The sequence below is a fragment of the Diabrotica undecimpunctata genome, chromosome 1 (assembly GCF_040954645.1).
Source record: "Diabrotica undecimpunctata isolate CICGRU chromosome 1, icDiaUnde3, whole genome shotgun sequence".
NCBI classification, from domain to species: domain Eukaryota; kingdom Metazoa; phylum Arthropoda; class Insecta; order Coleoptera; family Chrysomelidae; genus Diabrotica; species Diabrotica undecimpunctata.
In genome coordinates this window covers 111,254,962-111,277,786 of record NC_092803.1, presented here as the reverse complement: position 1 = coordinate 111,277,786, position 22,825 = coordinate 111,254,962, and the positions used below count along the sequence as shown (strand labels likewise).

The 22,825-nt window shown below is 31.6% G+C and overlaps 1 protein-coding gene across 2 annotated transcripts in view; it reads left to right on the top strand.

Annotated features, from left to right (window-relative positions):
- Positions 1–9,488: 9,488 nt before the first annotated feature.
- Positions 9,489–22,825, top strand: part of LOC140452423 (uncharacterized) — a 33,601-nt gene continuing 20,264 nt past the window's right edge. The window contains exons 1-2 of one of the 2 annotated variants that reach the window (XM_072546678.1): positions 9,489–9,870; positions 15,824–15,928. In XM_072546678.1, coding sequence (XP_072402779.1) covers positions 9,595–9,870; positions 15,824–15,928 — 381 coding nt within the window. In that variant the 5' untranslated portion in view covers positions 9,489–9,594. The remainder of the gene's footprint in view (positions 9,871–15,823; positions 15,929–22,825) is intronic. The other variant, XM_072546685.1, reaches the window with a different exon arrangement.

Sequence of the window (22,825 nt, the reverse complement as noted above, 5' to 3'; positions counted from 1 at the left end):
CTGCTGTGCGAAAGATTTCTGCGGATGAGCGGTCGAACCATCTCCTCAGGTCTTTCAGCCACGAGTTCTGGCGTCTTCCTACTGATCTTTCGCCCTGTACTTTTCCTTCCAGTATAACTTGAAGTAATTCATATCTTTCGCCTCTCAACACATGACCCAAGTATTGCATTTTCCTTTCTTTGATTATTCTTAGTAATTCTTTTTGTTTACACATTCGATGAAGTACCTCAATATTAGTAACTCTTTGTACCCATGGAATTCTCAACATTCGTCTATATACATACATCTCAAAGGCATCTATTGTTTTTTCTATTTCAGAGTCCATTGTCCAACTTTCACAGCCATACAGTAAGACAGAAAAAATTTAACATCTGATCATTCGGATTCTAAGCTGTAGACTAAGGTCTGATCTTGTAAAAAATGTTTTCATGATCATTAATGTTTTCCTTGCTTATTCGATTCTTGATAGTATTTCTTTTTTTGGATTACACTGACTATTGATATTTGAAAATATCAATATTTTATGGAAATATTTTATGGAATTTACCTGTTCTATTATTTGACCCCTGGCATACTGGTGGCATATTATTGGTGTCTTTGAAAATACTAAAGTTTTAGTTTTGGAAACGTTTAGATGTAAACCGAACATTTCGCTGTGGTGAACTACCGCATTGATTATATTTTGTAGTTCTTGTGCGTTGCTTGCTATTAAGACGGTATCATCAGCATATCTGATGTTGTCTATGCTGATTCCGTTAATCTTAATTCCACCTTGGACCTCGTTTAATGCTTCTCTGAATATAGACTTCGAATACAATTAAACAGTAGCATTGATAAGACGCAACCCTGTCTCACTCCTCGTCGGATTTGTATGTCTTCGGATGTCGTGTGCTCTATTTCAATTGTTGCCGTTTGGTGCCAGTATAGTTCTGAGATAATTCGCAAGTCTTGTTCGTCAACTCCAGTTGTTCTCAGAATTTCGATTTTTGATGGTTAACGCAGTCAAATGCTTCTCGATAGTCAATAAAACATGCATATACATGCATATACATTCATGTCTCTGCATCGTTGCGTTACCACATTTAAAGCAAAAAGAGCCTCGTGTTCCCAATACGTTTCGAAATCAGAATTGAGTGTCACTCATCTGGAACTCGCACTTCTTGTAAATTCGTGTATGGATAATTCTGAGAAAAGTTTGAAGGACATGAGACATCACGCTTAATATTGGATAATTATCGCATTGTGAGGAATTCGATTTTTTTGGTAATGCTACGAATGTTGATTTTAGCCAGTCTGTTGGTATTTTACCTGTGTCATATATCTTATTGAATAGTGCTGTTATTAAATCTAGGCTTTTACTTTCGTTATCTGCAATTAGTTTTAGTATTTCGACATTGATATTATCTAGACTGGTGGCTTTTCCATCTTTCTGAGATTTTACTGCGTGAATTACTTCTTCTTTGGTTATTTCTGGGCCTTTTTCATTTATTCGATTATCTGTATCAAATAAAATAGCTTGGTAGATTTACAAAAATAAATTAGGTCTTGACTATTAACAAGACAATATCTGGCAACGAGAGCAACGAGAATGTTGCTGAAAGACTTCTACAGAAGCGTGATTTTATCAGAGGAGTGTGCTGTGGCGTTTCGTTGACAAGACAAGACGAAGTAGACGATGCTCGACCTTGCCATAATTGTGGAAGCCAGAAGTATGCAGCAGAAGACATGAAGAGATGGAGCTAGAGAAACGAGGTCAGTTATGTGTTGTCCTCACAAGGGCTTTCAAGTAACACGGTCCGTTCATCAAGGTAATGAATTTTGTCATTACACCAATTTCAACAACAGGATAAATTTGAAGCTGTGCCTATGCGATATTTTGGAAATAGTATTTTACTTCGTGGAAGATATTTCATTAACTAGGACGCTTCAACGAGGTCAGCGAATATGATAATCGACTGGTACAACATGTGCCGAGAAGTTTGTACAGCCGTCGTATCGAGAAGAGACCCCATGATAGGAACAAACGAGATCCCCATTCAAATGGATGAGGCGAGATTCGCCGGTCGCCAAAAATACAACCGACGACGCATGCGGAAGGAGATGGTGCTGCAGAATCGGAGGACAGCGAGACTGAAGTGGAAAACCACCGGAATTATGGAACATGGATCGACGGCATGAAAAATGGGGCAGACGGCAAGTTGTAGCAGGTTCCGTGATCCATTCTGATGAATGGGCTGCTTATGCAAACCTATATCAACTGAAATTCGAACATCGGGTAGTGAACCACCAGGTTCCTAGACCCTACATCAGGAGCGCATACACACGGGATCAAGCGGTCGTGGTTAGATGCAAATATCCGCATAATGAAGTAAATGCGAGAAGTACCACGTCAACATTTCCAGTCTCATTTGGACGACTACCGCTAGAGGAATCTGTGGAAAGTTAAAGGGGGGCTGTTTCTCGCATTTTTAAGGGACCTCAGACATGTATATAGCTAGGGTATTTTTAAAATTCTTGGTTAGAGTGCCTTTATGACTTTTTAAAGCTAAAATCATTGACTGCTCCTAGACAGCTGTATAATAGAGCCGCTTCGTAATATAAAAAATATCGTGTATAATAACACATAAACAATGTATATAGTTAAAACTCAAAATACATATTTTGTATAAATAAAATACTGATATAAAGGACAGTAAATAAACATAATAGATATGATAAATTAATAAAACAAACAAAAGAAATGACTTTGTTTATCCTTACTAGCTTTTCCTAGCATCTCCTTTTTCTTTACAATCTTTGTTTGATGCAGCTAATTCTAGCAAAGCTCTCATCTGATGTTTCTATAAAATAATATTACATCGAAATGTACAATGTTCCGCATCATCTCTCACGCCGCTATTTATTCAGATATTGTCATTCGTTGTCTTTATTATGTTCATCCATGAGTTAGACCTAAATAATCTATGTTCGGTCAAGACTTACTACGCTTTTAGTTCTGAAACCAGCGATTTTGTCCATTGTGCTTTTTTTCTTGTGCCTTACATTCATTTCATTTTAGAACTTGATCAGGAAACAAACATACCTCCAAAACGTATATTTTCTTAAAAAATCAAGAAATTTTAAATAAAACATACATTATGTATTCACAAAAGATCTTTTAGGTCACAGTGTGCAAAGACCTACGAGGTTAAACAATCCTTTTAAAATCTAAAATCTACAAAATGACTTTTTTTGTATTGCTTCTTGGTTTTCTTCTACATTTCATATTTCTTAATTTATTCTATAATGGTACATTGTTTTTTTACAAAATTTTTTTTACTTGTGTTTCGTCTGCAACTTCGACACTTCATTTCTTTCTTCGTTTAAAGATACCCAAAGAAATGTTCCCTGATATTCCATCTATTTTTACTCTTCTTTAGAAGATGTGTAAAACAATAATCCACGTTTATCGATTATATCAATAATGATTGTGTTTTGTGCGGTCATCTTGTGGTTAATGTGATCATTTGTTATGCACTGTGATCTTCATAATCAATTAATTCTACGTAAGTATTATATCTTTACCACATCCAATCTCCTGTTTAAATCCGAATTCGGATCCTGTATTTTGGTACTATGTCACAGCACCTTTTATTTTCAATAATTCTTATGCCTTTTAAGGTATACTGATCAAATAGTCACCACAATATGAACTATATATCATAAGCATCTTGCACAAATATCTTAATCATCGACAAAGTTTATTATGATACAGTTCTTCTTTAATTATAGGATTAAGTTCTTGTTATTTTGTACTTTTACAATACTTTCTATCATTGAAGCAAATATTTGTTTCCAAGTCTTTGGTAGTTAGTTATTCTAAAAGCTGTTGCATTACGAATAAATTATCAAAACTCCGTTTTCATCTTTTATAACTCTTTGCGTATCTTTATCTAGTATATTTTCAAAACCTTGCAAAAAATGCGACTCAATACTCACCTCACACTCAAACCTCTGTAGTTATTTTAGAGAAAAGTTTGTATTTATATATTATCAGATCATCTTTTTCTGAAGCAACCTTGAAGGAAATATCTATGAAATTTGAACGGTTGTTTTACTATTTCTTGTATTTTTAATTTCTTAGTTTTTTTCTCTCCGTTTTTTGTTTTCCTTGATTCTGCATATCTTTTTGTATACTTACTTTCAAAACCAATATTTATTATTGTGAGTAGGACTGTTATTTTAGATAGAATTAATATTATTCAAGCTCTTAATATTTTCGTTTCTTTAAAGAGTATTGTTTTAGGTCTAATTGTAGTCTTTTATATTCTGATCTTTATTTCTGGCGAATAGTAGTTGCTCTTCCGTATACAACAATCGGTTATATTGAACAAAAGAAAATGACCTTAATTAATTAAACAATTGATTTTACTACTTTTAACATCAGAAGAACTAATACAAAAGTGATAGTGAACCGTTGACCTCATTGACGTACAATTTGATTTTTGTAATGCTCATTAGGGCGTAATTCAGGACTTGTTCTCGATTTTTTTTTAAATAAATTGTTCGTTTTCACACACACACACGCATATATATATATATATATATATATATATATATATATATATATATATATATATATATATATATATATATATATATATATATATATATTGTTACATATTGTTTGGTATTTCCTGACCATGAATTTTTAAAAAGAGACTTTTTAATTCCTGGCTTTGTTGGCCTGTTATAAATAAATCACTTAATTATTACTTAAACAAACTTAATTTATTAAGTTGTAATGTATATTAAAGAAATCTTTTATCATATCTTAAATCATATTATTGATACAATTTTTGTCTTTTTAATGTGAATCACCTTCATTATACATTTTTTGTTGTAGTTCTGTTTTTTTTCCAAAATCAAAATAGCCATTCTCTTGGTCAAAGGTATTTACAGCTCCTTTGGTTGAATTATATGTATGTATTATTTCGGGCTTTGTTTTATGATTGATATTTCCAAATCAATGCATAGTTGAAAATAGAAGAACTCTCTTGTTTTGCTTAGGTTTATAAGGTATTAAACTCATGTTTTCGTCTTACACAAACATAGTGGAACCGCACTGCCAGGCTTTGTTATCCAGGTTTGTTATCCAGTATTACAGATGATTTTTTTCCTTATTCTTTAGGAGTATTTCAATTATTGTCAAACTGTGAAAATGAGATAATAATTTATTCACAAGAGGGATGTTAGAAAACTAGTTGTTCTTTGTCACATTATGTCTACTTCTGTGTAAAGGTTTCGTCAGATTTGTAACAAAATGTTCTGTTAGGGGAATACAGTTGATTCCAGTAAAATTACGAAGACACGGCATGCCTTTATTACATATTTCGTAGACACATCGCAAGCCATAAGTATTTTTATGCCGTGTTTACTAAGTTTGTTACGTATATATGTGAAATGCAACCTGCCACGAAATCCTAGGAGCTGTTCATCGACAGTAACATATGAACTAGTGATTTTTTACACAGTTTTTAATAAACATTTACAATTACAAATTTTATACATTTTATACAAACCATTTTCTTTTTCACGTTCTTTTGTTATCACGAAGTTCTTAAATCGTAAAGTATAAGTTACACCTTTCTTTGCTCATGGTTGCTTTATATCTATCGCCACAATAAATTCCGTCAAAAAAAAAACATCAGCTAAGAGGTGATTATTTTTTAAAACCGCAGATAAAAATAACAAAGTAAACAGCGCTTTGAGTTCAGACAATGCCGTATCTGAAACAGTAACATTTATCGCCTTAATCTCTCTCGTAATTCGGCAATTTTTTCATTTTTACCTAGTAAAACTTCGTCCAGAAACTAAACAGAAAAAGTAATTAAAAGTATGTATAGGCTCTATAGCCTTTAGCTGAATTGGTTGGACCTAGTTGGATATAAACAGTATTTCTAGATGTCTGAAGTACGCCATTTATAATTGTTTTTATGTACTAAAGAATGTTTATCCAATATCATCACATAAATTTATGGTTTAGTAGAGTTGTCAGTAGATGTCGATTGTGACTATGGTGGCTACGTAATTTGAATTCTTTTACTAGATCACGTATGCCTTGATTCTTTGTGAGTTTCTGCTGTTGTAGCTGTCTAGGTGTTAGTAAATTCTACGGAGACATTTTCTTCGTCTTGTGCCGGATCGTAGTCTCTATCTTAAATGCTATCATCGCTGTCAAATGGCTTTTCTAAGTCCTCTAGATCATCTTCTGTTTCACTTCAATCACTTTTATTTATAATATCCTCCAATTATTTTTCAGCGAGAGGACGCTTTATATCAACATTTAATTGTGATGACATCTTATTTATACGTCAGTAAAAACATATCAATCTACATAAAAAAGTCAAAGAACTAGCCAGAGTAGGAAGTAGAAGAACCTCGAATATATTGCTCGACAAAAATGGAAATATTATATGGGAGACAGAACAAAAACTACGACGATGGAAAGAGTACATCGAGGAATTATTTCACGACCAGAGAAAAGCTAGTACATCTGTAGATAGCCAAACGGGAGATGTAAGCTCAGAGATAACCAAATCAGAGGTTAGTCAGGCATTAAACTCAATGAACACCAATAAATCTGCTGGTCCCGGTAAATTACCAAGCGAGCTATTAAAGTTGGTCAACGAGAAAAACCTAGACATAATAGTAGAACTGTTCAACGCTATCTATACTACGGGAATCATCCCTAGGGAAATGTTGACATCAGCATTTGTGTGTTTACCAAAGAAAGTGAATGCCAAAGAGTGCAGTGACTATCTAACCATAAGCTTAATGTCACATACCTTGAAAAGTCTGTTGAAAATTATCCACGCCAGAATTCACACTAAACTGGAGCTGGATATTAGTGACACACAATACGGGTTCCGCAACGGTATGGGTACCAGAGAGGCACTATTCTCCTTCAACGTGCTGACGCAGAGATGTTTGGATGTTAACCGTCCTCTTTACGTCTGTTTTATAGACTACAATAAAGCGTTTGATAAAGTAAAACATGACCGACTCATGGAAATTCTAAAAAATAAAAACCTAGATGAAAGAGATTTAAGGCTAATAACAAACCTTTATTACAATCAGCGAGCAATAGTACCAATTGAAAAAGAGACATCTGAAGAAATGGAAATAAAGAGAGGAGTCAGGCAAGGCTGCATACTATCACCTCTATTATTTAACGCTTATTATGAAGAGGTAATTCGAGAAACTCTGGAAGATGAAACAGTCGGCATAAGAGTAAATGTACCTACGCTTAGTTAACAACATCAGATATGCAGATGATACAGTAATAATAGCCGATAGTTTACAAGACCTGGAAAGACTCATAAGTAAAGTAATGTAATGTGTAGTAGAAAGTACGGACTCTCGCTCAATATCAAAAAGACAAAGTTTATGAAAATTTGTAAAAACAACCATAATACTAACGAAATCTTGACAGTAGAAGGCCAGCAGATCGAAAGTGTAAAAAAGTACACTTACCTAGGAACACTTATAACAGAGAATAATGACTACACTGCAGAAATAAAAGTCAGAATCGAAAAAGCACGTTCTAGTTTTATTAAAAAGAAAAAGGTCTTATGTGTCAAAGATTTAACATTAGCTCTTAAAGTACGCCTAACAAAATGTTACGTATACAGTGTACTATACTATGCAGTGGAATCATGGACATTAAATCTAGACACAATGAGACGACTTAATGCCTTTGAAATGTGGACCTACAGAATGTGATGCGGGGCGAGAAGTATGGCATCCTGCGACTCCTAATGCAAGGAAAGATAGATGGCAGAAGAAGCATCGGAAGAAGACAAATTTCATGGCTCAAGAACCTGAGAGAATGGTTTGGATGCAGCTCAAAACAACTGCGGCCCAACCCAAAACTGGGCGGGCCATATGGACAGAATGAATGACGGGCGGTGGATCTAAAAAATTACACTGTGAACACCACAAGGTGAAGGTATTAAGTGAGGCCTATGTTCAACTTTAGACGCAGAATGCTGGATGACGATGGTTGCATGGATACGTTGAGTTCCTACTTGATTTACCGTAATCAACTGCCTTCCCCTACTCCTGAAGAAACTACATGTAAGGGTAATATATAAATACAATTCTTTGTTCTTTCTTGTTTATTGTTAAGTTTAGTTTTAGATAAAATAGATCTCAATGTATTTGTTGTTTTAAACGTTGTTGAAATGTTAAATTTATCTCCTATCTTTTTAAGTTTTCCTGATAATCCTTTTATGTATTGTTACTTTCCTGTAAATGCGATTATTTTTAATTAGGTGAAACATTAAGACCATTAAATGTTATGATAAGTGAAATTCAATCTTATATTAAAAATAGAGAATTTGTCAGATCTCGTATATGTCAACACGCACGATTCAAGTATAGTCTTGAAAGAAATAGAGGATAAAAAGAAAGAAATATAAGAAGTAGCTCTAATTACGCTAAGTGAGACCAATTTTGCCGCAAATGCCTCCAATGCAGTAGAATCTGGTTTCTAAAAGCGGAAGTTAATAAAACGAAAATACCACTATTAGTAAGTCAGTAACATATCGAGGATACAACATTTATGTTTTGAAATACTATACTTAGGTATAACATACAATGTAAGACCAAATATTTACCATGTCGGGATAGTATTATGAGGATTTATTCCTAGTTTTTTCCTCATGATTTACTATGGAATCAGTAACAGGAAAATTTTACTGCCATCATGGCATGTGGTTGTCTTTTTAAATACGAATCACTTGCTATAATTTTTTCCAACGTATATTCTCAAGTTAAAGTTGATTTCATGTAATCGAATGAACGATTTTACAATAAAGTCGTCCCAGGAACGCAACTCAGCAATATTGGCAATATCATTTTAAAGTCGTCTACTTTAAATTGTAAAATATATGTCTGAATTGTCAATATAAATGAATCAAATAAAATTAAATTTTATCTGACCTAAGAAGAATTTTTCACCAAATTACAAAAAACAAAATTTGTTTAATTTATTTATGTTTGTATTTTGCGAACGATTTTCAAAGTGGAAATTGAAACGTCATTAAACTTATTTTAAACTTTAATTGTGGCTTATTCCCAATAAAAAAAGTAATTGCCTTACGTCGCCACAAGTAAATAGCTCCAGAACAATAATATATCAGTATATATGTAATAAGATTAAAAACTTTAAATAAAACCAAATAACTTTGTACTTTATGTAAATATCATCAAAAATGTAAAGCTTTAGGATCCTCATTAGTGTTTTGCATTAGAAACAAGGACCATTGTTACAATATAAATAAATATTCAGATTGGTCAGATTTATATTATGTCTAATAAAATTGACATATATGTTAAATATCGTTTAAAAAATTTTCACCTCTACGACACTGATGTGTGTCTTCACCGGGGTCACCCAACTCAAGAATCTACCATAACCATTATCTCCGTATAAAATCCTTCTGAAGAATACACTCAGCTTTAGTCGTTTTATTCTCTTTGCAGAAGTATCTTCAACTGTCTTTACATGGTTCATTGCTAACATAATAGACTTAAATAACTAAAAAAAAAATGAAAAACTTTATTTTTCTTCTGTACGCGATTCTGGTGCCCAGTTTAAACGCTATTCCTGTAGATGTCATCCAGAGAACTATTCCAGTGGAAGTGAGGTACGACCAGATACTTCCAGGAATTGTATCCAGGGAACAAGTTCTTATGCACGGAAGACGGAACTTAGATGAAAAGGTGCAATTATCTTCAGACGAACTGCCTCAGGCGCTGAAACATTTACCGATTCCAGTTGACTCTGATCTCGTTCCGGAAATTGTTAGCGAGGAAAAAGTTCAGGTAAGTACATGTTTAAAATATATTAAAACTTTTGTGGAAATTATTATAAATTGATCTATTTTTTAAAGGTGATCGGTTTCTTAAATGGTTTTTCATCCTTGTTTGCTTAACATTTTCATCAAACATTCCATATTTAATATATTTCGTTTTGCTATTATATGTAGTTAATTTACTCAAGTGCAAGTGTTTTCGCCTTGTAGACTCTTTTGTATACATATGTTAAGAAAAAAGGTTAAAGCCGGAGACTTCATTTGCCATAGATAATTGTTAAAATAATGATTATGTATAAATAAAATGATTTCTATGTATATAGATAAGCACATAGACACATACATTATACATGATGAATTACTGCTATAGGCATAATTAGCCAATAAAAAGCCCTTTTCGCGACATTCATTGATACAGGTATCTAACAACTACTTTTGATAAATTTGGTGACAATTATATATATATATATATATATATATATATATATATATATATATATATATATATATATATATATATTAAACAAATACTAAAGGTGAAGACCCGCAAATTATATGAAAAAGTGTCAATTTTACTGAAGAAAAAGAGAAAATCCTTTAAAATGAGAGTTTGTAAGGATAGTTTTGTTAATTTATTGTTTAATTATTGCAAAAATAGCTTCAAAAGTCGATTTTTTGAAAATACCTAATTAATATCTTTTCTAAAAATGCACAAAAAACTTTAATTTCTGATTTTAAAAAGTTTGACTTAACATTTATTGTAAAATTGAAATTGTTTATCACAAAAAGCTTTTATCCACAACGTTATCTACATGTTCCGAAAGATTTCCGAAAGTAGCGCTAAGATTAATGCTGTTATAAAAATTATTATTAAACTCACCAGTCTTCCGGGTTGAACCGCGTTGATTATATATATATATATATATATATATATATATATATATATATATACATATATATATATATATATATATATATATATATACATACCTATATTTATTTGGTGAGTTAACAAAAAAATGTTTTTCTTTATAGTTCAACTTTGTAAGATATTTTGTCTTTTTTAGCAGCTCTTGATAAGAATTGTAAACACAATTTAAAGCTCGAGATATTAAATAGTTAACCAATAGCCCCTTTTATTGACTCGAACCCATCAAAAACATTTATGTATATATGTATATATATATATATATATATATACATATATATATATATATATATATATACATATATATATATATATATACATATGTATATATATATATATATATATATATATATATATATATTATATATAGAACTACACTGCAACTATACAGAAAATGGCTGACTACAAACAACGAAGAAATTTATAAAAAATATAGAGAAAAAGATAGAGAAGTGAAAAAACAAATAACACAACAAAAGAACGAAGAATGGGAAAGAACCTGCTTAAATATTGAAACATACATAGAAGGTACAAGAACTTCGGAGTCATGGAAAGTATTGAGAGGATTGAAACAAAACTCAAAAGAAAAAATTAAATTGGGAAATATACAGGATAAAAAATGGAAGGACTATTACAAGGAACTGTTAACAGAACAAAGACCACAATTCGTTGGAAAAGAAAACAGGCGAAGACGAAGCAGATCCCCATAACAAGAAATAGAGATAACAGATAGGGAAATGAGAACGGCCATAAAAGCAATCAAAAATAAGAAAGCACTGGGACCTGGAGGCATCTCACCTGAGCTTATAAAATACGGATCAAAAAAATTACACCGGATGATACAATGGATATTTAAGAAAGCCATAAATGGAGAACAACTCCCAAAGGAATGGACGGAGGCATATATGACATCTATATTTAAGAAAGAAGATAGAAAACGATGCAAAAACTACAGAGGAATAAGCGTAATATCATCAATAGGAAGATTTATATGGGAAGATACCGCGAGAAAAGATAGAGCAAGCAATAAAAGGCAAAATCGGGGAGGATCAGGCAGGCTTCACGGCAGGAAGATCATGCATAGACCACATATACACACTGGAACAACTGTTGGAAAAGAAAAAAGCAAAAAATAGATATACATTTGGCATTTGTGGACTTAAGAAAGGCGTATGACTCTGTACCAAGGTCAGAACTATGGGAGGCAATGTACAAATTAGAAATATGGACGGAACTCATAGAAGCTACAAAAGATCTGTATTAAGAAAATAAAGTGTCCATTAAAATGGGAACAAGAATCATAGGAGACTTCACCACAACAAAAGGGCTCCTGCAAGGTTGTTCCACATCTCCAACCCTATTCAAAATATACTTAGAGAAAGCCTTAAATACATGGAAAGGAAAATGCGAAGGCATGGGAGTACCGGTACGGAACGAATACCTATATACGTTAAGCTTTGCAGACGATCAAGTAGTGATTGCACAAGACCAAGACGACCTCAGCTACATGATGAAGAAACTACAAGAAGAATATACCAAGGCTGGCCTAGATATTAACCTTGCGAAAACAGAGTACCTATCTACAAGTGAAGAAGACAGAGGAAGAAAGGATAAATTCAAATACTTGGGGTTTATAATCACGAAAAAGGCAACAACAGAGAAAGAAATTACACAAAGATTTAGACAAACAAGAACAGCAATCCGTCAACTTAACTCAGTATGGTGGGATAGACACCTAAATATGAAGACAAAAACACAGATTTATAAAACATTAGTGCGAAGTATTATGACATATGGGGCTGAAAATTGGATCATAAACAAGAAAAACAGCAGTAAGATAGGAGCAACAGAGATGGAATGACTGCGAAAATGCTGCAGAGTAACAAGAATGGATAGGAGAAGTAATGACGAAATAAAGCAAAGAACGTCAATAGAAACAGACATACTAACATACATAGAACAAAAAAGACTAAAGTGGTATGGACATGTAAGAAGAACTAGTGACAGCAGATGGATAAAGAGAATAACCGAATGGAGCCCCATAGGAAGGAGGAAAAGAGGACGACCCCGAAAATCCTGGAGGAACGAAGTAGACGACGCCCTGAGTAAGAGAGGCCTAAACGATGGAGAATGGGACAACAGAGAGAGATGGAAACGGTTGAGAGCGAGGGAAGGCAGTGAATACTGTATAATCGCTGAATATATGTATATATATATATATATATATATTTATATATATATAATATATATGTCGTAGGCAAGTATGAAATGCAGGCATTCTCGCAAAAGCCTAGTCATTTTCGTAATGACTTGGCAGTTTGTATAACGTTTTCATTTTTACGAAATGACTTCAACCTTTTAGGCATTTGCGAAACTGAAACTACCGGAAACGGTAATTCTATTTTGAAACAGTGTTGCAATTTAGGCACAGATCATATAATATAAAAAAATTTTTTCCTTTCCTAAATGAATTATTAAAAGCTCTTCCAAAATCATATTCTTTTGGTGAATAAAAATTTAAAGTCAGTGCAAATGTCCTTGATTCTAGAGAATATTTGGCACCTTTTAAAAACCATCGAAACCATTCTTTGGGTGATTTTCGTAAAGAGGCCTAAAACAATAAAAATGCAGAAATAATTATACAAAAATACAAGTATATAATAATAATTTAATTCATTTTCTCTTCCCTTTTTTATATTATATGTATGATCTGTGCCTAACTTGCAACACTGTTTCAAAATAGAATTATTACCCATGATATCATGAAATTATCGTTTCCGGTAGTTTCGCAAATGCCTAAAAGGTTGATTTAGTAAAAATGAAAACGTTATACAAACTGCCAAGTCATTACGAAAATGACTAGGCTTTTGCGAGAATGCCTGCATTTCATACTTGCCTACGACATATATAATATATATATATATATATATATATATATATATATATATATATATATATATATATATATATATAATATATGTATATAATATATATATATATAATATATATATATATATATATTTATATATATATATATATATATATATATATATATATATATGTAAATAGTAAATATTATGAAATCCGTGATGGCATCCCCGGTATATCCAGAGAATTTAAAAATTCTATTGGATAATTTACAATTTGGTCTTCATTAACAATACGGTCGACTGATTTAAAAGGTATTACTTAGATCACCTGGTAACAACTGTTAAATCTGGAAGTTAACTTCGGTAACATCAATATTTTTCGCTGCCAAAAATGGCGCGCTTAATGAGCCAATTATGATTCAAGTAATTATTTAGTATAGCTGGGAAACACTTATTTTATGTTTCGTTTCAAAAAATAGTAAAGAAATTATCTAAGTTTGATGCATTGTGTATTGGATGCAGTTTTATTTTACCGTTTTCAACATTTAGCAAATGTTTGGAAATATATTTGCGCCAATAGAACATTTTGCACTTATACTCTTATTATTGTGTTAAAGATGCATTAGTCTCATCAGCATATGTAAAGGGAGGAATAACCAGTAATGTCTGTCGGAACTCACCAGACAGTAGTAATACAGCATCACCAACTAGTTTGTCGTTGGCGTTTAAATCTTGCATACTTCTATGTAATGCTTCTAGTGAATCTTTATGAGCCATAGTACATTTATTCCAGCATTTGGTTTGCTATGAACGTCTAATGGCAGCTTAAGTACTGAATGTGCTGGTCCCCCAGTATCTAACAATTTTCTCAATCAACAACTCTACGTGGTCTACATTTTTCGCAACTCAACGACTCTAAATTATCATAAATTACGATTAAAATATATTACAATTTTATGATAAAAATTAATACGAAAAATTTTATTAATTTAGTATACTCAATTAAATTTCAAATTTTTTTAACATTTTCAGTAGATTTTACAATTTAAGTTTATTTAGAATTCTTTCATTAAATTTATTATTATTAAATTGTATTGAAATAATTCTCATACTTATATTTTTAACTTATACATACACAATTCTGCCAAAAATAAAAATATTTCACTCTCGAGTAAAAATCACATTTTTTGAAACACTTCATATACAACTAATAGAAGTTGTTACCTATCTGATGGTATAGATCAGTATATTATAACTGTGTGTATGGGAAAATAAAACTGCTTTTACTATTTCCTTACAATTTCAGCATTTTTTCTCGAGTTTATGCAAACCGAAAAAAGTAAATAGACATGACGTTTGTTAAACGTCACTTTATATTGAAATGAACTACCACTGTAGTAGACGTAGAGTTTTAATAAATCATTTTGTATAAGCGTATAATGTAACGGTTTGTATGGGATAATAAAGTCGTTGTTTCTACAAATCTCTTTACAATTTCATTATCATTATAAAAATCATAAAATGACGTTTAACAAACAGATCAAATGAACTAAAACTGTCGAAGTGGGGTCGTATAAAACATTTTGAATTTACAATTAAAAAAAATAAGGATCATTCATCAAGATAAAACATATCCTATCTTTTGTAGAGTAAAATAAGTTGGACCAACAAATATACTTTCACAAAATTTTATTGCAATCGGTTCAGTGGTTTTTAAATATTAGCTTGGACAAACATCGTGACACGAGATTTTTATATATAAAAATATATAGGATGTTCTAATAATAATAACAGTTGATATATTTTTCATAATATTTACTGCCATTTTTCTTTTATTTTTCCTTATGCTTTTGTGTATTCTCCTTTGCATTTTTATTTATTTTTTTATTTCGTCATTCTACAATATTGATTAACGAACGATTCAATTGCATTTATTTTTTACTTTTATTCGAATCTGGTTCCTGCTTCCTTACTTTTTATTGTTTATTTTATTGTTTTTGGATTTTTACTTTTTGTTTTATGATTTCTGTAACCATATAGTAATATGTGACTATGAAAATCAATTTATACAATCATAATAATTTTCTAATTTATTCTTATATTAATATATAATCTATTCGGTCCCACTTGTTGTTATTACGGTAATATTATTTGTTTCATTTTAGGTCGCACCAGAAGGCTTAAACAATGCACTTAAATCTTTAATTCAACCTGAAAATCAAGAAAGTGTTGAAGTTGTTCCCGAAAAGCCTATTGATATACCAATAGAGGTAAGTAATTATAATTTTTTATTACTCTTAGAAAAAAAGTTACTAGGTATTATATTTTTAAATAAAAAAACACTATTTTTATGTTGTTATAAATAAATTATAGAAACAAGAAGCACATGTTGCATGCAAATGGTATTATAGAATAATACACTTTGGAACGAAAGCGTAAAATAGTTCTTTTTCCATGGCTCTACAACTCTTTCTTCAGTTTCATGCTTATAATGTTTTTAGACTTTCCTTCACTGTCTCATAATTTAGCCAACGTAGTCTGTTGATAGATCGGTTAATTTCGAATTCAATGAAGAAGTGTCAAAATTGTATCACCTGTGCTATATTCCTTGCACCTGCGTATCTTTTTATATATAACTGGTGTATTTTACGTGAAAAGCGGGCTAGACGCTGAAAATCACTTTTTATTATCGTTCATATTTCTGAAGAGTATATTAGAACAGGAATAAGAGTTTTATATATCTCTAATTTTAGTACTTTTGTGACTACGCTTGATGTTGAAGCCTTTTTGTAAAAAATTAGTAACGTTTGTTAGATATATTCTTCTAATAATATCTGCGTTTAATAAATTATGCTAATTGATTTCTGAAAAACATTAAATCCCTGATCTAGAATATATTTACTGATAAGAGAGATATAATCTTTTCTATGCTCCAAGACAATGCTCCTAGCTGATAGATATAACAGGTTGTACATTACTAAGAGTCACACAAGATATAGATCAATTTATCATAATGATGGTCAACATTCAGTAATGGAAAGAATATCTAAAGAAGAAACAACAAAAATATTTGAAAAAAGAACAAGCATAGATTGTACTTCACAATTATTAAGAGTATACTAACACACAGTAGTAAGAATAGGTCAAATAAAGAAAAATTCAAAAGTAGACTTAAAACTATATGGATTGGAAGTTTAAAGAAGATCTGCGGATTAGAAAAGCAATGATCAGAAATGAGAGAAAAAATGTCATCTCTGAATTTCTTCATATTTTTAAGTTTAATTTACATCATGAATGTGTTGCTTGTGTGAGTCCATTTCAAAAGGTAAAAGAAATAATAAGTTAGACTTACTAAATTGATTGTGAGTAAGTCTAACTTATTATTTCTTTTACCTTTTTAATTTACATGTTTCATATATAATTCTATTAAGTGACATACATTTGGTGTAGGGTAAATGGTAACCTTTAATCGTCTCTACAGTAGACAAAGTGTTCTATCCAAAGTTGGAATAGATGTCGAATAGCAGTGGTTTAAATTGGAGTAGAACTTATTATTCCACCACTGAAATATTTGACCTAAATTAATAAAGAATACTTATATTCTAAGAGCTTACCCTATGATGTCCTCTTATTTAACCAACACATATTCACTATAGCTAACCTACGACACAGCACTACACTCTGCTTTTACACTACTTAATTCTTTATACTAACTCAAATTGTTTTCTTCGTTTGAGTTTTATTCTTGTTCTTCCATTTTATAAGCAATTCTGCTTATTCATTGGCGGATTATTACCTCTATGGAAGGTTGTCACTCCATCTTTTGCGCGGTCCTTCGATACTTCTGCCGATTGGTGATTTATCTACTTATTTTGACGACACAGGTCTCGCCCATTCTGTGGTTATTCCATTTTTTTCTATTGACTGTTCATTCGTTTATGCACTGCGTGTTACATTTTCTTCTAATGTCTTTACTTCTCTTTCTATCTTTCAGAGTATTTCCTGTAATTCCTCTTAGTACTCTCATCTCTGCCGTTTTCAGTAGCCTTTGTGTTGTGGCTGTGTCGGGTTTTGTTTCTGAGGCATATGTCAATATTGGTCTTACACTGGATTTATAAATTCTTGACTTCATCTCAGTATTAGTGTGTCTGTTTCGCCATATAGTATTATTAAGGTCAGTCTATTTACTTTTCGTACCTGATCTCCCACTTCTTTATCCAGGTCTCCATACCTGGACAGTGTAAATCCAAGGTTTTCATTTCTTAGAAGTTTTCTTTCTAACCCAATATTATCATATTATCGAGGTGCTGGATGGCCTTAATGTTAACGTGACTAAGTTATATTGGTCTATTGAAGACTCCGTTTGGCGATTTCTCTGGTTTTGGTATCATATAAATTTAGAACTAATCATCTAATAGAATCTAATCATCTAAATCAACTAATAGAAAAAAGAATGGCCAAAAATAGATCTGTCCATCTGGCTTTTGTTGATCTTAAGAAGGCATATGACTCAATACCTAGAACCAAGCTATGGGAAGCAATGGAAGACATCGAAGTTCCACGAAGATTAATAAACGCGGTAAAAGCACTCTACAAGAATAACGAAGTAGCTACCAAAACGGGCAATAGAATATGCAGTCCATTTAAGACGACAAAGGGACTACTACAGGGTTGCTCCACATCCCCCACCCTGTTCATAATATTCCTGGAAAAAACCCTGAAACCATGGAAAAGAAAGTGCGAATGAATGGGTATACCAGTAAGGAACGAATATCTATATATGCTAAGTTTTGCCGACGACCAAATAGTGATCGCACAAGACGAGGATGACCTCAGTTTTATGATGAGAAAACTGGAGCAGGAATATACAAAGAATGGGATGGAAATAATCCTAAAGAAAACTGAATACCTAACAACGGAGATAACAGAAATAAAACAGCTGGAAATAGACGAAGGTAAACAAATCAAAGGAACAGACAAGTATAAGTATTTAGGTTTCATAATATCAAACAAAGGAACAACGGAGGAAGATATAAAAAATAGACTAGGACAAACAAGAGACTGCATACGAAAATTAAACCCGGTACTATGGGATAAGAACATCAGCATGAAAACAAAGAAAAAAATATATAATACCATGACAAGAAGTATCCTCACTTATGGGTGTGAAAATTGGACAATAAATAAGAAAACCAAAAACAAAATAAGAGCAACAGAGATGGAATTCCTAAGGAGAAGCTGCAGAGTAACAAGAAGAGATAGAATAAATAACATGGAGATTAAGAGGAGAATGGGAATGAACTCCGACATAATAGACTACATCGAACAGAAGAGGTTAACCTGGTACGGACATGTCAGAAGAGCAGACCAAAATCGGTGGATAAATAGAATAACAGAGTGGAGCCTGATAGGAAGAAGATGTATATATATATATATATATATATATATATATATATATATATATATATATATATATATATATATATATATATATATATATATATAATTTAGACGACCAAGCCATTCTAGCTGAAGACGAGAGCGATATAGACTATCTTATTATTATGCTTAGAAAACCGGAGGAGGAGTACACCAAGTGGTGCCTTACAATTAATATACAAAAAATCGAGTATTTAGTTACAGGAGAAAAATCAGAAAGTCTACAAATTAAAATGGGAACTATAAAATCAACTGAAACCTTTAAATATTTGTGAGTCCAAATAATAAGAAATACATTGTAGGATTGGCCACTGTAATTTAACTGAGCTGTCACCGTGTTTCGGAGGGCACGTAAAGCCGTCGGTCTCGGCTACGAAAGCAGTCGTTAGGTCATGTTAGGGGCGCTTGCGCGACCTGAAAACCCTAACACTAGACCTTAGCCAGAAGGTTACACGAAATTTAACTTTTTAGGATTGGCAAAGCAAGATCAGCCACTAGACAGCTACACCGACTATTGTGGAATAATAAAGTAACAACAAAACAATTTATAAAACAATTATAGAAATTATTGGGTTGTACTGCGCCGAACTTTGGAAGATCAATAAAAAAAAACAAATCAAAAATTACGGCAATGGAAATGGACTACTGGAGACGATGCTGTCGGCACACTAGACTTAATAGAGTGAGGAACATAGACATTAGGAGAGAAATGGAAATTGACCTAGACATAATAGGTAATATCGAAGTCAAAAGACTAAACTGGTATGGACACCTAGACCAAGACGGTCATGGAGAGAAGATGTCGAAGATGCAATGACCACCAGAGATTTAAAAACTAAAGATTGCTTTCAGAAAACGCTGGAAATTAGGATACGAAAAACGGCGGCAGCTGTAGAAAAGACTCGCCTATTATATATATATATATATATATATATATATATATATATATATATATATATATATATATATATATATATATATATATATATATCGAGAAAAGGAGTACGACCGACAATCCAATATAAACTAAGGAACACTCGAAGAGTGGTGGGTTTTTCGGTCAAAGTGGAGAAATAAAAAACAAAGAAGGTGGCTACTTCATCTATTTGTTGAAGACGTTTCGCTTTCTGCTCAGAAAGCATCATCAGTTCATCTAAAAAGAACAATATGAAAAACCAAACATCCATAGAGAAGTTATAACATGTGTGTTACCTTAAAAAGACATGATGTTAAATGTCAATGTCAAATATCAAAGTCAATGATATTAAAAGCTTGCGATAATGGACATTTAGAGATAAAGTTGTATAAACAATTAATTGAAACTAGGTACAGTTTACAAATTAACAGACCTAGCACAGCAAAAGAATATGTGATAATCATACATGTATATAAAAATTGTTGTAAAAAACTTAAGTAAAAAACATTAACATTGATATGTAGAGAACTAGAATAGAGAACTCTATACATACATATATATATACAATATATATATACAATATATATATATATATATATATATATATATATATATATATATATATATATATATATATATATATATATATACAGTGATGAGTGCCTTAAGAACCGGCAAAATAACGCAAAAGATAGAAAACATAATACGTTGTGAAATAAAAAGAGATGAAAGTAGTAGAGGTGGGAAATTTGGGAAATTATCGATAGAAACCTCTAATTTACATTAAATTGCATTAGGACTGTCGATAGTTTCCCATCTTTAGACGTTAGCTTATGAGCTAGTTGACTTCAGTCATAATATTACAAGTATGACGTCGAACATTTACATTTTTTAAATTTCGCATAAAGTAAAAACTGATTGAAGGCAATAAAGCAAATGTAAGTAAACAGTTTAATTAGTAGTAATTTGATAACTAATTCTGTGTTGACGAATACAGAATAACAAGCTATGATAATTCTGTATTGAGAAGAGTGTATGCGACGTCTCAAATCATAGTTTATTATTAATCAATACTTTAATTTTGGATAAAAAAATTCTCCTACTTAAACTGTTTTTACTTACATTACGTGATACGTATTACTATCACTGAGGTCAACCAGCTCATAAGCTAACGTCTAAAGGTGGGAAATTTTCGATAATTCTAATGTAATGTAAAGTAAATTATAGGTTTATCGATAATTTCTCACCTCTATTACTTTCATCTCTTTTTATTTCACAACGTATTATGTTTTCTACCTTTTGCGTTATTTTGCCGGTTCTTAAGGCACTCATCCCTGTATATAAATTTAGTATTTTCCACAAATTTGGAACATATTTCAATTTAAATACAGCATTAATTAGATTGGCCAATTTTACTGTGGCTTTACGAGGGAGATTTTTTGATAATTCTCCAGTGATAAAATCATATGCTGACGCTTTCTTCCGATTTATGTTGTCTTGTATTTCATCAGCTACTTCCTAGGGGATCTTGGTCTGATTCTCTCTTCTGTCTGATACTAGACTAACGATATTTGATAATTAATTTGGTCTTCATGCAGTTTCAATATATTTACTAAATTTTTTTATTCGGAATGTTATTCGGAAAATTTAACGAAGTTCAATGCTTTAAGTTGATAATACAGATAGGCTAGCTAAATGTTGTAATCTTATTACGATGATGATTATTTATGTTTTAATATAAATATTATCTCTAATATTTCTTGAATTTTTTCGTTCTAATTTAAATACTTATTTTTGAGGTTCACGTATGTACGAAGAATCAGTTTTAAACATAGTATTATTATATTTATTGTTCAGATGATATAGCCCGAATTTTCTCAGATCCACAGGCATTCGTACTAACTTCTCTCACCAATTTTGTTTTCTGTATTGTATACATACAATCACTTGAATTTTTCTAATATTATTTTAAATGTAAATAATTTTTTTTAAGTTTAAAGTAAGTTTATCGATGTTTCAATTTCCACTTCGAAAATCGTTCTCAAAATACAAACATTAAATTAAACAAATTTTGTTTTTTGTTACTTGGTGAATAATTCTTCTATTAATTTAATTTTATCTGATTCATTTATATTGACGTGTCAGACATATATTATACATATTAAAGTAGATGACTTTAAAATGGTATTGCCAATTGATGCCAATAATACAGTTGCGTTCCTGTGACGACTTTATTGTAGGATAGTTGATTCGATTACCTAAAATCAACTTTAACTTGAGAATATCCGTCAGAAAATCATAGCATGTGATTCGTCTTTAAAAAAACAAACTATTTTAGGAGAATTTTGAAAATACTATGGACCGATCATATTGAACAAAATGGGAAGAAACAGAGAACTTTTGACCACCATTAAAAGGAGAAAGATAGCATATTTGGAGCACATGCGTAGAAATGGTGAGTACAAGTTGTTGCAGCTGATTATGAAGGGTCAAATCGAAGAAAAAATTGTCCTGGTAGACGACAAATATTCTGGCTAAAAAACATCCGCGACCGGACCGGGTTAAACACACAGACGCTTTTAAGAGAGGCCGAAGATAGAAACGAATTTGCAATGGCTATAGCCAACCTTTAATAGTAGAGTCGATACTAGAAGATGAAGATATTGCCAATTATCGACAGTGATTAGAGTAAAAAAAATATTAAGACCACGGCATCTACAAGCAGACTTGTTTGCTTAATCAGTTAAACATAATAAGAAATAATTATTCTTATTTTGTACCGATAAATCAAATATATTCTTTTTACCAGAAT